Source organism: Xenopus tropicalis, chromosome 1 (genome assembly GCF_000004195.4).
Source record: "Xenopus tropicalis strain Nigerian chromosome 1, UCB_Xtro_10.0, whole genome shotgun sequence".
Taxonomy (NCBI): domain Eukaryota; kingdom Metazoa; phylum Chordata; class Amphibia; order Anura; family Pipidae; genus Xenopus; species Xenopus tropicalis.
The window spans coordinates 107352809-107366542 of NC_030677.2; the positions used below are offsets into that span (position 1 = coordinate 107352809).

Here is a 13734-nt window from a genome sequence, read left to right on the forward strand (position 1 = left end):
AGCATTCTCTCTGACCTGATTCCTCAGTTAGAAGTTAATTGTTTTTCTTTGCTTCCTTGTGCAGAGTGAAGCCCCGCCCCCACTTCCTGTTCAGGTCTCTCATAAAAAAAAAACCCTGATAATGCACAGACTGGCTGCTGCTGCCTCCAGGCATGCCCAGAAGGCTCTCCAGGTCTACTAAAGGTAGTCGAATTGAAGAGAGAACTGAACAGGAAGTGGGGGCAGGGCTTCACTCTGCACAAGGAAGCAAAGAAAAATGATTAACTTCTAACTGAGGAACCAGGTCAGAGAGAATGCTGGGACAAAGGTAGGTAATTCTGGAGGCCATTTAGAGTAATTTTACTGATAAGAAAAAAAAAGGTTTACTTATTCTTAAAGTTATAGAGATCCAAATTGCAGAAAGATCCCTTATGCAGTAAATGACAGGTCCCGAGCATTCTGTATAACAAGTCCCATACCTGTAAATACGAAGTGATCTATCAAATATTGATTGCTAATCAGAGTCTTTATGTGCCTTAGCCCTTAGCTGATGAAAGTTCACATGTCCACATGTGGACAATACTAAATTTCCTGGTTTTGGTTTGGTTTTGAAAGTTGTAAAGAACTTCAGAGTTCTTTAGAATTGAATATAAAAATAGATTTCCTTGGAGAATATTAATGGAAAGGACAGTGCTTACTAATGGCACAGGCAAATTGTCGAAAGGTATACTTAAGTCTTAGTAGCCTTTTTTTTCCATTGATAGAAGTATTGATTCCCGAATTTAAGGACAATATATTCAGTAAACAATTTTGATATTGCCTGGATTTCTGCAATAAAGGAGATGTAAACACAAAAAAAAGTATACTGTAGCTAGAAAATCAGTGCGCTGCAGAAGATTGTTTATTTTATAAATGCTGTACTGATTTTATAACTGATTGCAAATATGCTTCTTTTTGAGCGCTCCGGCCAGCGATCCCTTGAATGGCACTCATTTGGAGTAAAGGTTTGAATTGAGGTTGCAGCTTCTTACTGAATCTTAAGAAGCAATCACTATTTTCACGATGCATGTGCTTATGAAGTAAATTAAGTAAGAGCAAATGTAAAAAAAGACCTAAGTGCATTTTTTAAAACAAGATAGAGTAATAGATAATTTGTTTTATATAATTCCAGGTCTGCTATGTGGATTATGGATTTAGTGAGATAGTTGACATCACTAAAGTATGTAAATTAGGAAAACAGTTCTATACTCTTCCGTTTCAAGCAACAAAATGCAGACTTGCAGGTAAAGTTGATCATACCTTGTAAAAAAATCTTTATTTTAAATTTTCTGTTACAAAGTTCACAAGACGAAATTAGGCTCATGTACATTAGAAGGTGCAGTGTACTAAAACATGTATGGCCACACACCCCCCTTAGAACTTTCTTTTTTTTTTTAACTCTTTATTTGTGTTTTATTTTTTTGAGAACAGGTTATGCTTATAGTTACATTTCTCATAAATTTCTTTGTTGTAAAACAGGGGAAGGGGGGAGGCTCATCAGGTGTGAGGGGAGGGGGGGGGAGAGAAGAGGGAATAGGGAACAGGGGGGGGGGGCAAAGAGAAGGGAGAGGAGGGAGGGAGTAAGGGAAGGGAGGAACAGTAGGGGATAAAAGTAAAGTTAACATAACATCCACATTATCAATGTATGATATACCGGGTATCAAATATTTAAGTTAGTGAGAGGAATCCGGGGGTCCTTACTTTTTTTTTTTTTTTTCCCCTCTTTTGGGTCGCTCTTCTTCATGTGTGCCCTTAGAACTTTCAAGGTAAGTTACGAAAAGCTCATCAGTCTCAGCTTGGTAACTTACTCCCAGAGTGCAAAGAGATTGACCATGGTTTTAATTTTATACTAAACTTGGCTTTTCACCCTTAGCATTAGACTATATTTGTAAATAAGGCACTGTTAAACAAAAACTATACCTCCAGAATGAATATTTAACCAACAAGTTTATATTATGTTATAAAATTGTCCTTTTTACATCCTTTCCCTTGATCTACCATTTAGTGATGGGTTGTGTGCTCCCTCAGAGGTCACATGACCACAAATAATGCAGGAAGAAGTGTGGAAACAAAAGGCAGGACTCTGTCCATTCATTGGCTGATGTAGCCTAGCATGTATGTGTGCTTTGGCTTGTTTGTGTGCACTGTGAATCCTATGATCCCATTTTTATAGAGACCTACATTGTTTGGGGGTATAGTTTTCCTTTAACTCTGCTGGTAATTTTGCCCCATTGTGCTGAAACCATTGGGGAAAAAATCGAAATTGAAAATGTTCCTGTGTCATAGTGTTTTCATCTGTACTTTGCTAGATTATTGCTCTGGGCTTGTCATGTTAACTAGGAGTAACAGTACTCTAGGACTCTAGTGGAAGGGCAAGACAGAATAAGCATCTCTCCTTCTTTTGGTAAATTTTACAAATTAATACGCATTTCTAGTGCCAGCATTACACAAAATTTATAAAATATATAAATGAAAGAAATGTGTTAAAATGTGTGGTAAAATACTGAAAAATACATTTTTCTTGCAATACAGAAAAAATGCACCAATGAATATTGAATAGTATTTTTGTTCAATTTATTCAACCTTAAATTTTTATTATAAAGACATAAGGGCTCATGTACATGTAAAGTCTCGCAATTTCCCCAGTCAGTTGCACGTAACACCACTTACATTAAAGTTACTTTCTTCAGAATGCAGTCCCTGCACTTCCTGGTCCAGAGGTGTCATGGCGAACATGGGATATTATGACTTGTAACCACAGTGATGCTGGAAAAAAAAACAATGCATTGTGGGAAAAAATATGCCGATTGTGCTTACAATTGAAATTTGCTCGCTATAGTACATGAGTCCTACAGCCTTTTGTGAGAAACCAGAGCATTCCTTCACTAGCTATTTCTATTTGTATATGTATGTGTAACCTGGAACTTCAATATCCCTTTCTGCTTCTGTGGTAAATCTGAAAATATTATTGCACCCTTAGTAACAACTAGAAACAACTACTGCACCCCTAGTGACCATACATTGATGGTGTCATGCAAGTTCTATTAATATCTATAGAAAAGTTCACTCATCATTCAGTACCAAAACTGTGGCTACCAATCATACTAAATAAGAATTTACACAGCAAATTTAATGTAAAATACAAAAGGATATATTTTTCCTTGTAATAATGACTGATTTGCATTTATCCCTTCCCTAATTGGATCTTTATCAGAGCTAGTTACAATTAAAGAGGTTCACCTTTAGGCTTAAGAGCAGGGGTATATGGGGAGATTAGTCGCCCCACAACATATCATCGTTGTCACAGGCGACTAATCTCCCCGCAATGCCATCCCACCAGCTAGAAAGTAAATCGCCGGTGGGATGGCATACGCGTCGCTGTGATGTCCTGCAGTCGCCCAAAGACATCGCAGCAACACATATGCCGGTGGGATGAAATTGTGGGGAGAATAGTCGTTTGCAATAACGAAGATTTGACGCTGGGCGCCTAATCTCCCCGTGTGTACCCCTGCCCTAAGGGCTCTGGTACACGGGGAGATTAGTCACCCGCGGCAAAACTCCCTGCTCGCGGGCGACTAATCTCCCCGAGTTGCCTTCCCCCTGCCATCCCACCTGCGAACATGTAAGTCGCCGGCGGGATGGCAGACGCGGCAGGGCGATTTCGGGAAATCGCCGAAAAAGCCTCTCGAGTCTTTTTCGCCGATTTGCGCGAAATCGCGCCGGCGGGATGGCAGGGGGAACGCAACTCGGGGAGATTAGTCGCCCGCGAGCAGGGAGTTTTGCCACGGGCGACTAATCTCCCCGTGTACCAGAGCCCTAAGACAAACAGAGCTACTAATAGCAGCTGCTTGTCACGGCTACAGAATCAGACAATGATGATCATTCACTGATCACTGTCCCTGTGTGTGTGTTTTAGCAGAGGCAGTTCTCAGTATTATCTATGTCAGGGTATTTTCTGGCATTTAGTAGCCATGACATGTATCTGCTACTAAGTAGCTCTGTGTGTTAAGTTAACTTTTAGCATGTTGTAACATGGCCTGTTCCTAGCAACTTTGCTATTGGTTTTTATAGTTTATTTTTTATAGTTTTAAAATTATTCGCCTTCCTCTTCTGACTCTTTCCAGCTTTCAGAAGGGTGTCACTGACCCCCAGCAGCCAAAAACTTTTTCTGTAAGGCTACAATTTTACTGTTATTGTTACTTTTTAATGCTTATCTTTTGTTATTCAGGCCCTCTCCTATTCATATTCCCATCTTTTGTTCAAACCACTTCTTGGCTTCTAGGGTAAATATGGTGTAAAACTGGAGAGCTGCTGAACATAGTTATATAACTTGAAAAAAAACCTTACAAATGAAGGCCAGTTGCAAGTTATCTTAGAATATTAATGTCTACATCATACTAAAAGCGATTGTGTCGCACAGGCCTTAGAAAATTTGTCATTTGAAAATTAATGCAAACATTTTTTCCTCAGGTTTGGAAGCTTTCTGCGACGATAGTATTATCATAAAGGCTTTGGAGTTGAAAGCTTGTGGAAAGATACTTGCGGTTGAAATACTGGAAAAGAGTGAAAAGCCACTGGTTGTTCTTTATGATACCTCAGGGGATGACGACATTAATATTAATGCTGCGTGTCTAAAAGAACTGTGTGACCGTTCTCTAAGTTTACAGTTAAAGGTAAGTATGTAAATATATATGTCACCAGCTCTCTGTTTCCATAACACCTATTACTTGCTTAGAAATATTATAAAATGTCCAATAACTCACCACTGGGAGAAAGAGAGCTTTGGGAGTGGATATCATCGTTTGTTAGAAGAGAAGGCAACTCACTGAGCAAATTGTCAGGCAGAATTCTTGATTAAAAAGCAACTTTATTGGAGTTCCACCTTCCGCGTTTTGTGTTCAGAGCCACTTAATCATAGGCCTAGAAATGTAGAAAGCCAGGTAACTTAAAAAAAAAAAAAAAGTGTTCATATATCATGTATACATATTGAGGCACACTTACTAAAATCTGATTTTTGGGGGGGGGTGTAAAACACAATATCGTAAAAATTCGGAGAAACCACAATAATTTCTGATGTTCTAAAATGTCACAAAAAGGTCTTTATTGGTCGTATGAAAAATTCAAGTGTACATCCAGAAAATCCTGAATTTTTCGAGTTGAATGCATTGTTAAAATTCAAAAAATTTGCATTTAAACAGACATTCGTTTCCATGAATCCTTCTCATTTTTCCCAAACAGGAATTGCTCCAGCAGGCATTTTAGGTGCATTGGCACTCATTCTTGGAAAACAATAATGTGTTTAAGTTTCCCTTTGAAGCTGAGTGAAACTGAAAACAATAAGGGGATTAACTTGCCCTTTAAGGACAAGCTGTCACTGACTATTCCATTCCTCTGCTATTATAAGCCTCCATAGGACGCAATGGTATTTGACAGATCAAACCTGTCAAATTTTTATTTTACAAAAAAAAATGAACTAAACGTTAATAAATCATGAATTTTTTTCATGGTTATTGTCAAAAAAAATTTCTGGTAATAATAACGAAAAAATAGAGTTCTGGTGAAAACCCACTTGAAATTATCTATTTGTCTCATAATTGCTTAGTAAATGTGCCCCATTATGTATGCATTTTGACAAATGTATCAGTAATTGTATTTTGTAGGACACACATTGCAAGTCATTAATTTGTATTCTGTAAGCTCAGTTTTAAGCAATGAATTTGCCACAGAGGTTGTTTTTCAGGCTACTTTACTAAAATATTTATTTAACCAGTATATAGAATCAGAGCAGTAGGCTCTCAAGATTAAAGAGCAAATACAGCAACTATTTTAAAAACTCCACTATTTGAAATAGAACAAAACATAAGTTAATAGCCTTGAAGGGGCCTCCCTACGAAACCTAACCAACACCTCCCCCCATAATACTGCCCCATTTGCCTTACCATTTCTGAAAAAGTAGTGCAGCAAAGTTGTTTGGAAGAAGTTATTAATTGTCGCCCACCAATCAGCGGCATAGGGCAAACTCAGCTGAAGGCAGGTCCAGATCCATTTCAACTGTGCATACTCCATTCCAGTAATTGCTTGGAAGAGAAGATTAAGCAACATAAGCTGGCACTTGCCAACACCTCTGCCCTACACTGCTCTTTCTGAACAGTTAATGTAAAATATGGCAGCACTGAAGGGTGTGCGGTTCTAGAGAGGGGATAGTAACTTATAGTAACTTTTGTTCTCCTTTAAAGGGGCACTAGGGGCTGATTTAAGAACCACATTAGCTTGAGTTCATATTGACTGCAAAAAGTAAAAGAAAGTTCTATCTCATAGTTTATGGCATTTTAAAAATGTTTTCCCCCTTTTTTTTTTTTTTTTTTTCCCACAATTGGGTTTTTTTAAAAATAAAGTGGTTGGCAGTTTTTAGGTGGTGAGCTTTTTATTTAAAAAACAAAATATTGTGGCAAAAAATCCTGTAATTATTTTGTGGGGGGGAAAAAAGAAAGTGATGCCTGCCTGCTTTTCTTAAAAGGTTTTTCCATCCGTACATGATGACTTCTTAACAGCTTGCGGATACCTCCAGTGCAACTCTTTTAGTCATATTCACTTGTATATGCACCCTGCAATAAACCCCAGCCTGGGGTTACCTGGTGAGGGATCCATTGGACTCCCTTCTAAATAAACCCGCTGAAGGTCTCCCCATAACTTCCCAACTCTTATTATCTTTGTGTAGGCTATAGCTGCTTCCTAGAAATGCCAATTTATAGCTTTTGGCAAAGTAAAGTAAAGGAAAGAATCTAGAGTACAGTACTTGGGAACTTACAAACAATTTAGCCCTTGGCAAATCTACACTCAAATGGAAAGTATTGGAATTGTTTAGCTATCTTTCTTGCTTGGGCCAAATATACCAATTCTGCTCCCAGTGGCTAGCTAACTCTTTTTTACTTTACTTTTTTAATGATGATTTCGGCCCCTTCATTCAGCCAATAAGGGTGATTTCTCACCACAATTGTGCTAACTGTTTATGCTTCTACGTTGCAGATCATAATCAGGTCCCTTATTATCTAATTTACCTATTTTAGCCTCTTGCCTCCTGAAATTCCTGTGACTATTATGATGTTAAACTCTTTTTATAAACAGTCAAATAGCCTCCCTGTCTCCACATTTATATCATTACCCTGTACAATCTTGTGGAGTTGCACCCAAATTTTGTATTATTGACCTTTCATTATATAGCATTTTTTCTCATTCTTAATTTTTGCTTCCATGGTGGCATCAGATATATGTGTGAATGACAATATACATTTTATGAGGGATTAAAATCTATAACAGACTATAAATACTTTTGAATACTTGTGTGTGGTTTTAAACATTCATGTCACGTAATGACATGAGTGGATAAATGTAAAATAAATAAAGATAAATGTAAAACTAGTACAAAACTTGAGCTGATACATTCATTATTTCAAAATACACAGTTGCTTGTATATTTTTTATCATTTTGACTTTATTAACCCATTGCTTTCTGCACCGGTGGTTAGAACAGAATCTTCATTAATTGGCATGTTAGCATTTGCACAATAAGCTTTTGGTTGGTAGGTACTGTGTGTAATATATTAATTTATTTTTTTATATTTTGTGTCTTATATTTCCTTTTTTTTTTATCTAGGCAAATTCTTCATTTTCAAATGTGATTGTGACCAATGTTTGTTCTGATGGAACCCTCTTTTGCCAGTTGCCCTCAAAGGGTTTGGCTAAACTGTATGAGACTTTACAGAAAGTTGACAGTGAATTTCAATCAAAGGTTTGTACTGGTATTTATAACACTAAATCAGTCTACTCAAGGGCATTTTTGTCTATTACACAGGGCAAATTTCTTATTGTGTGCATAGGCACCTCTCCAGTAGGATTCCAAGAAGCTTGTTTTTTTTCACAATGTAACATTTTGCAGTCACAAAATCTTTTGTGATCAAAAATGATTTGACACATTTCTTTTAATGAATTGATACTTTCTCAAAGAAGATCACGATACGAATTTGTCACCAAATTTAATCTACTGCACTGAATACAGTCAAGTTTGGTTCATTCCTGCAAGAGTTAAAGCGCAGTGCAAGACATTAAAGTCTAATACCCCACTCAAAAATAAGCATTGCATAAAATTAGTAGTGTTATTTTATGATTCCTTAAAAACAGTTATCTGTGTGTGGCAACCATTAGTAAATTATTTGTATTACATGATTTTATGATTTTTTTTCTCTTTTGTTTACAAGCTTTATGTTCTTGTACAGGCAATAAAGAAGTTTATTGTATATTCGTATTTAAATCAATAATTTTTTTTTTTCTCCTTTTTAGCAAGTTACGTCACATTTATATGTGTCCCTCCCCTTCTGTGGAAAAATCTGTTTGTATCACTACAAAGGAAAATGGGCTCGTGTGGAGGTAAGTAAAATCAGTGTGCTAATCAATTGTGAAAATTACACTGGCTGAAATAATAATATTAAAAACAAAAAACAAATGCTCCCTCCAGGCAGTGCATAAGGTGAAGACCATACATGGGACAACCAGGCACAGTATCTGACCAACTGGCCCTGAACAGTTACCATACAAGGGGCAATAATTATTCTGTTTGTTATGTACAGCTGTCTTTGAAGATTCTCATTCATCCAGGTCATGATATACAGTATCTAGTAGAATTAAGTCTAAAACAACTGAACTTTCAAGATTTATTTCTTGAAAACCTTTCACCACTCATCTGATACCAATTGAACTGAAGAAGCCACTCTGAGTGGTGAAATGTTTTCAAGAAAAAACTTTGAAAAGTCCAGTTGTTGAACTTAATTCTACTAGATATGTACAGCTGTATTTCAGTCAACAATAAAGTAGTGCATATTGAGTCTATAATGTATCGTGTTATAGACACGAAAAGGACAGAACTGGCACACCTCTTATCATTAAAATGTAACTTTTACTTTTACTAATTAAAATTAACACAGTAAAAGAGCTTAAAGAGCTAGACTCGTAATAGTTTCAAGGTGTGATTCCAACATTTTAAAATCTTTTCTTTACTTTTCTATCTGTTTTACTGTGTTAATTTTAATTAGTAAAAGTAAAAGTTACATTTTAATGATAAGAGGTGTGCCAGTTCTGTCCTTTTCGTGTCTATAACACGATACATTATATCTGTAAACATATAATACTGAGCACCCGAAGACACATTACTGTAGTGCGAGGTTTTTTCTCTATATTGTATACATATTGAGTCTATAACACAGTTGTCTCATTTCTTTATGCAGATAACAAGTGTCCACAGCAGTCGGGCATTAGATGTTCAGTTCCTGGATTCTGGGACAATAGCTTCTGTGAAAGTTTCTGAACTAAAAGAAATTCCTCCTCCTCTGCTTCGAGATCTAATATCAATTCCACCTCAGGTGCGCAACACTTGTTTTTAGTTTTCTTTAGTTTTATGCTACAGGTAGAGCATACATTTTTTACTGATGCACACATTGCTCATATATTTTCTTCCAAAACATGTATGGTGTGCAGGAGCAGCCATATGTATGTTGAATAATACAACTAACTTACAAGTCCAGTATAGTATCTATAAATTCCTTCAGGAGTAGGAAGATGTTGCATTACAGTATTCTTGTTACAGATTACAGATTAAAGACTTATTCGATTTATTGGTAAAATACAAAAACAGTTATTTTATGGCATTTTATGAATATGTAACTTTAAATTGATGTTTTTCTTTTAAACTAGGCTCTTAGATGTTGTTTAGCTGATCTTCCACTCCGCATTGGCATGTGGACACCTGATGCAGTTCTTTGGCTCAGAAATACAGTCTTAAATTGCCTGGAATGCAGTATAAGGGTAAGAGTGAAACATTTTTAGGCAGTGGTCTTGCTTAGTTAAAAGATGCCATGAAAATAGTGGCTATTTATTCACTTTTCCTTCTTTGTGTATACGGTGGAAAATGTACCTTGTTTGCAATTGTACCAGCAACATATCTTTCTAAGAGGTTAAAATATACAGATCTTGAAGGATGCAAAAACTCTGTAAAGCATTAGATAAATGTTTCAGGTCTGCATAAGTAACAAATAATACATAAATATCAAAATCTTACTTGCTGACTTAAAAACTCTTAGCCAACTCATCATCATCATCAAACTGGCTGTTGCATGGTGGCAAAATAATAGCCTAAATGACAATAAACTGAAATTCCACCAGGCAAAAAGCCCATGTGCTGCTGTTCTGCACAGGCCCCCCAGTGATCAGAAGAAAGAATTAGGTCAAAAGTCTTTTATTTTGGAAACTTGGAAAAGGGGAACTACCAGTGTAAGACCAGGTTAAGTCTGGACAAATTGGTGGAGGCAAGGAATTGGTGGTGGTGCAGACACGTGTTTTCTTTTTGAGCTTTAGCTTGATCCTGTTTTCTCTGTTCAATAGTTGGTGTTGCTTAATAGAGTGGTTTCACTTGGCCATACATTTATAGGCACTTTAAAATCAGTTTTTTGTTGTTTTTTTTAATATTGATCCCAGTCTCTGGCATTTGTATTTGTTGACATTATTCAAAATCCTATTTTTTTATTCCTTTTCATTTATACTTGATGGGATACACATGTTTATGCAGCTCTGCAAGATAAAAATCCTTATATATCTACATTTTAAACAATTATTTGAACCTTTTTGAATTGGTTAGATGCAGGAACTAATTTAATGGTAAAATGGATAGTATGCTTATCTTACTAATAATGAACAGTCCACCTGTCATGTTGCAGTATTGAGAAAAGTGATTGCAAATACTTCTTTTCTACACAGGTGGTAAAAGTTGATGAAGCAACGAATATGGTGCACATTTACCTTTTTACATCAAATAACTTTCCAGACCTTGAACGTAGCATTAACCGTCAAATTACAAATGAAGAGTTGTGGAAACACCAAAAAGATGTGTTTCTTAACCTGAGTGCATCCACTTTGGAAAGCAGTAGAGGAGGAGGTGCCCAAGCATCAGAACTGTCTCCACCAGGACTCTGTAAAGATCATACAAGTGCTGTAAAGAAGCCTGACATGCAACAAAGCAGCTCTGTTCCTTCATTTAATATGCCACCACCACTACCTCTTCCCAGGCCTGGTGAACACATGGATGTCTTTGTGTCTGTGGCTTGCCATCCTGGACATTTCGTCTGTCAGCCATGGCAGGAGTTACACAAACTGGAAGTAGTTATGGAAGAAATGCTTCTACACTATAGTACTACAGAAGAGAAGCCGGTAGCTCTGGAAAAAAACAAGCTGTATGCAGCAAAAGTAGAGAATAAGTAAGTAACTTGTTTTTAGTTCCGTTTTATATGTGCTGTGTGGTTAAAATATAATTTGCTACTCCTGTTTATTAGATGCATTTCAGTGATATGTGCAGGCCCGGATTTGTGGCGAGGCCACAAAGGCCCAGGCCTAGGGCGGCAGAAATTTAGGGGCGCATTTCATTGTGTATATTGTCAATATCACAATATCAAGAAGAGTAAAGGTGGCATAAACTGGCTGACTACGGTAAACCTAAACTGTAGGGCTGCCCCCCTTAAAGGCCCCAGAACAATGGTTGGGTGGGTGTCAACAGGGTAAAATCTAGTGTGAAAGTATTTGCTGTCCTATGGTTGACACAACAATGAAAGGTAGCTAACCAGTCCAGAAGAAGAAAATATTAACTAAATGTGGGTTTAATAAAAATATAACTCTGTTTTGCATCTTTTTTTGTAGGTGGTACAGAGTTCTGGTGAAAGGAATACTAACGAATGGTCTGGTATCTGTGTACGAGCTTGATTATGGCAGACATGAACTTGTCAGTTGTAGGAAGGTTCAGCCTTTGATTGAGAAGTTTATGCAATTGCCTTTTCAGGCCATTACAAGCCAACTTGCAGGTATTTCTCGCTTATAATAAATGAGATATATATGGAAAGAACAGAATTAAAACACTAATTGTACTTTATTACTGAGCAAGCATTATCGCTGTATGTTTATGCCCAACAACAATGAGTCTTGTTATTCCATACTGATGAAATAAAAATATAAATATATTTCCTAGAATGTTACAATTTTTTTGTAGCCAGTCTTGGTATATTTAATGAATATGGCTCTTTCATCATTTCTTTCTGTTTTGTAGCATAATGAATTGCTTAATTTAAATTAAGAAATGGTTTATACTCCTATAATACACAAGAGCCACTTATATCTTGTAAATGATCTCCTTATAAATGGTGTCATCTATGGTATAATGATCATGACCATCTAAAAGCACAAGGTCAAAGACCCCCCCAAGAGATGTGTAATATATGGTAACATTTGTTGCCAGCCTGCGCATTATCTGTCTGTGAACTGAAGCTGAAGAGAAAATGGATTATGCAGAAAGACAATGTTCTTAAACACACAAGTCGATCTACCAAAATGTGGTCAAAGCAGCAGAGAGTTAATGTTCTGGAATGGTCTAGTAAAAGTCCTGACCCTAAAGAATTAATGAACCCCTCTAAAATTAAATAAATATTAAAAGGGGTCACTAACTTTCAAGCACTATTCTATAGTGGTTATCTAACCTAACTGTATATGTTTACCTTCTAGGGAGTGGAAAACAAAGCACTGACAAATAACTCCTTAATAATATAATAATATATAATTATGTTTGTAACATGCACATTTTCTACATATTACCCACCTCTTAGTTTAGGGTGTCTTGGGTTAAGTTGATTCTCTCTGGAGGCAGAACAAATAAAATTATTCTTTGGGTATCCTTTGTCATCTGTCCTGCAGAGGCAGCAACTTCTTCTCTCTCCTGCATGTCTGATAATTCATTGAAAACCAAAGCAATAGCAAATAACACCTTAATATATAATAACTTTTTTTTAAAGTATGGCGCATGTTTTTAACATTCACAATTTTTCTTACAGGGGTCAGCTGTGAACATTGGTCTGAGGAAGCCTCAATAGTTTTCAGAAACCATGTGGAGAAAAAACCACTTGTTGCACTTGTACAAACAATTCATGAAAGCACTCACCCATGGGATCGAAGGGCTGTGGCTTATATAGTGGATACATCATTGCCAGACACTGACATATGGATTCACGAACTCATGACAGAATATCATATTCAGTTATCGAAGCCAGAGTAAAGCTGCATTTCAAAACGACTGCAAACGGAAGCAATAACAAAAATAGAACGATTTTCTTTAGTTAATGTGATATTTGGCATTCTCAACTAATGAATATGAAGTTTGAAACTGAGAATTGTTTTTCTGTGAAAGAAATAACAGAAGATATTTGTTTACATTGTTTAAAGCAGTTGATTTTCTTAAAAATTTGCACATTCTTTAATGTAGCTGTATATTGTTAAAATATAATCAGAAAACCCTTTATTTAACAATAAAAATGGTTTTTGCCTGTTGAAATGCCTTGTTCATTGTCTTTAGATAAATACATTATATGTTTTAGAGGTAAATCATTAAATGGGCCAGTTTGCTGTCAGTTAGCTTTTAATATAATATAGACAGCAATATTCTAAGATGATCTACAGTTTTTATTTTTTATTTCTTAGTTTTATGTGTTTTTGTTTTTTAATTTAACTTTTTGTTCTGCAGCTCTACCTATAAACCTATACTGACCTATCTATACAGTCACCTACATAAACTATATATACCAACATCAATACTAACTGTAGATTTTAGTATCACAATGGCCTTGGATATTATGC

At 36.2% G+C, this 13734-nt stretch overlaps 1 protein-coding gene across 1 annotated transcript in view; it reads left to right on the forward strand.

The window, feature by feature from the left end:
- Nucleotides 1-13432, forward strand: part of tdrd7 (tudor domain containing 7) — a 35528-nt gene extending 22096 nt beyond the window's left edge. The window contains 9 exon segments of the mRNA NM_001011355.2: nucleotides 1151-1262; nucleotides 4489-4691; nucleotides 7673-7807; nucleotides 8356-8442; nucleotides 9297-9431; nucleotides 9763-9873; nucleotides 10822-11318; nucleotides 11755-11915; nucleotides 12936-13432. Of these exon segments, the coding sequence (NP_001011355.2) occupies nucleotides 1151-1262; nucleotides 4489-4691; nucleotides 7673-7807; nucleotides 8356-8442; nucleotides 9297-9431; nucleotides 9763-9873; nucleotides 10822-11318; nucleotides 11755-11915; nucleotides 12936-13156 (1662 nt within the window). The 3' untranslated portion in view covers nucleotides 13157-13432.
- Nucleotides 13433-13734: the final 302 nt, after the last annotated feature.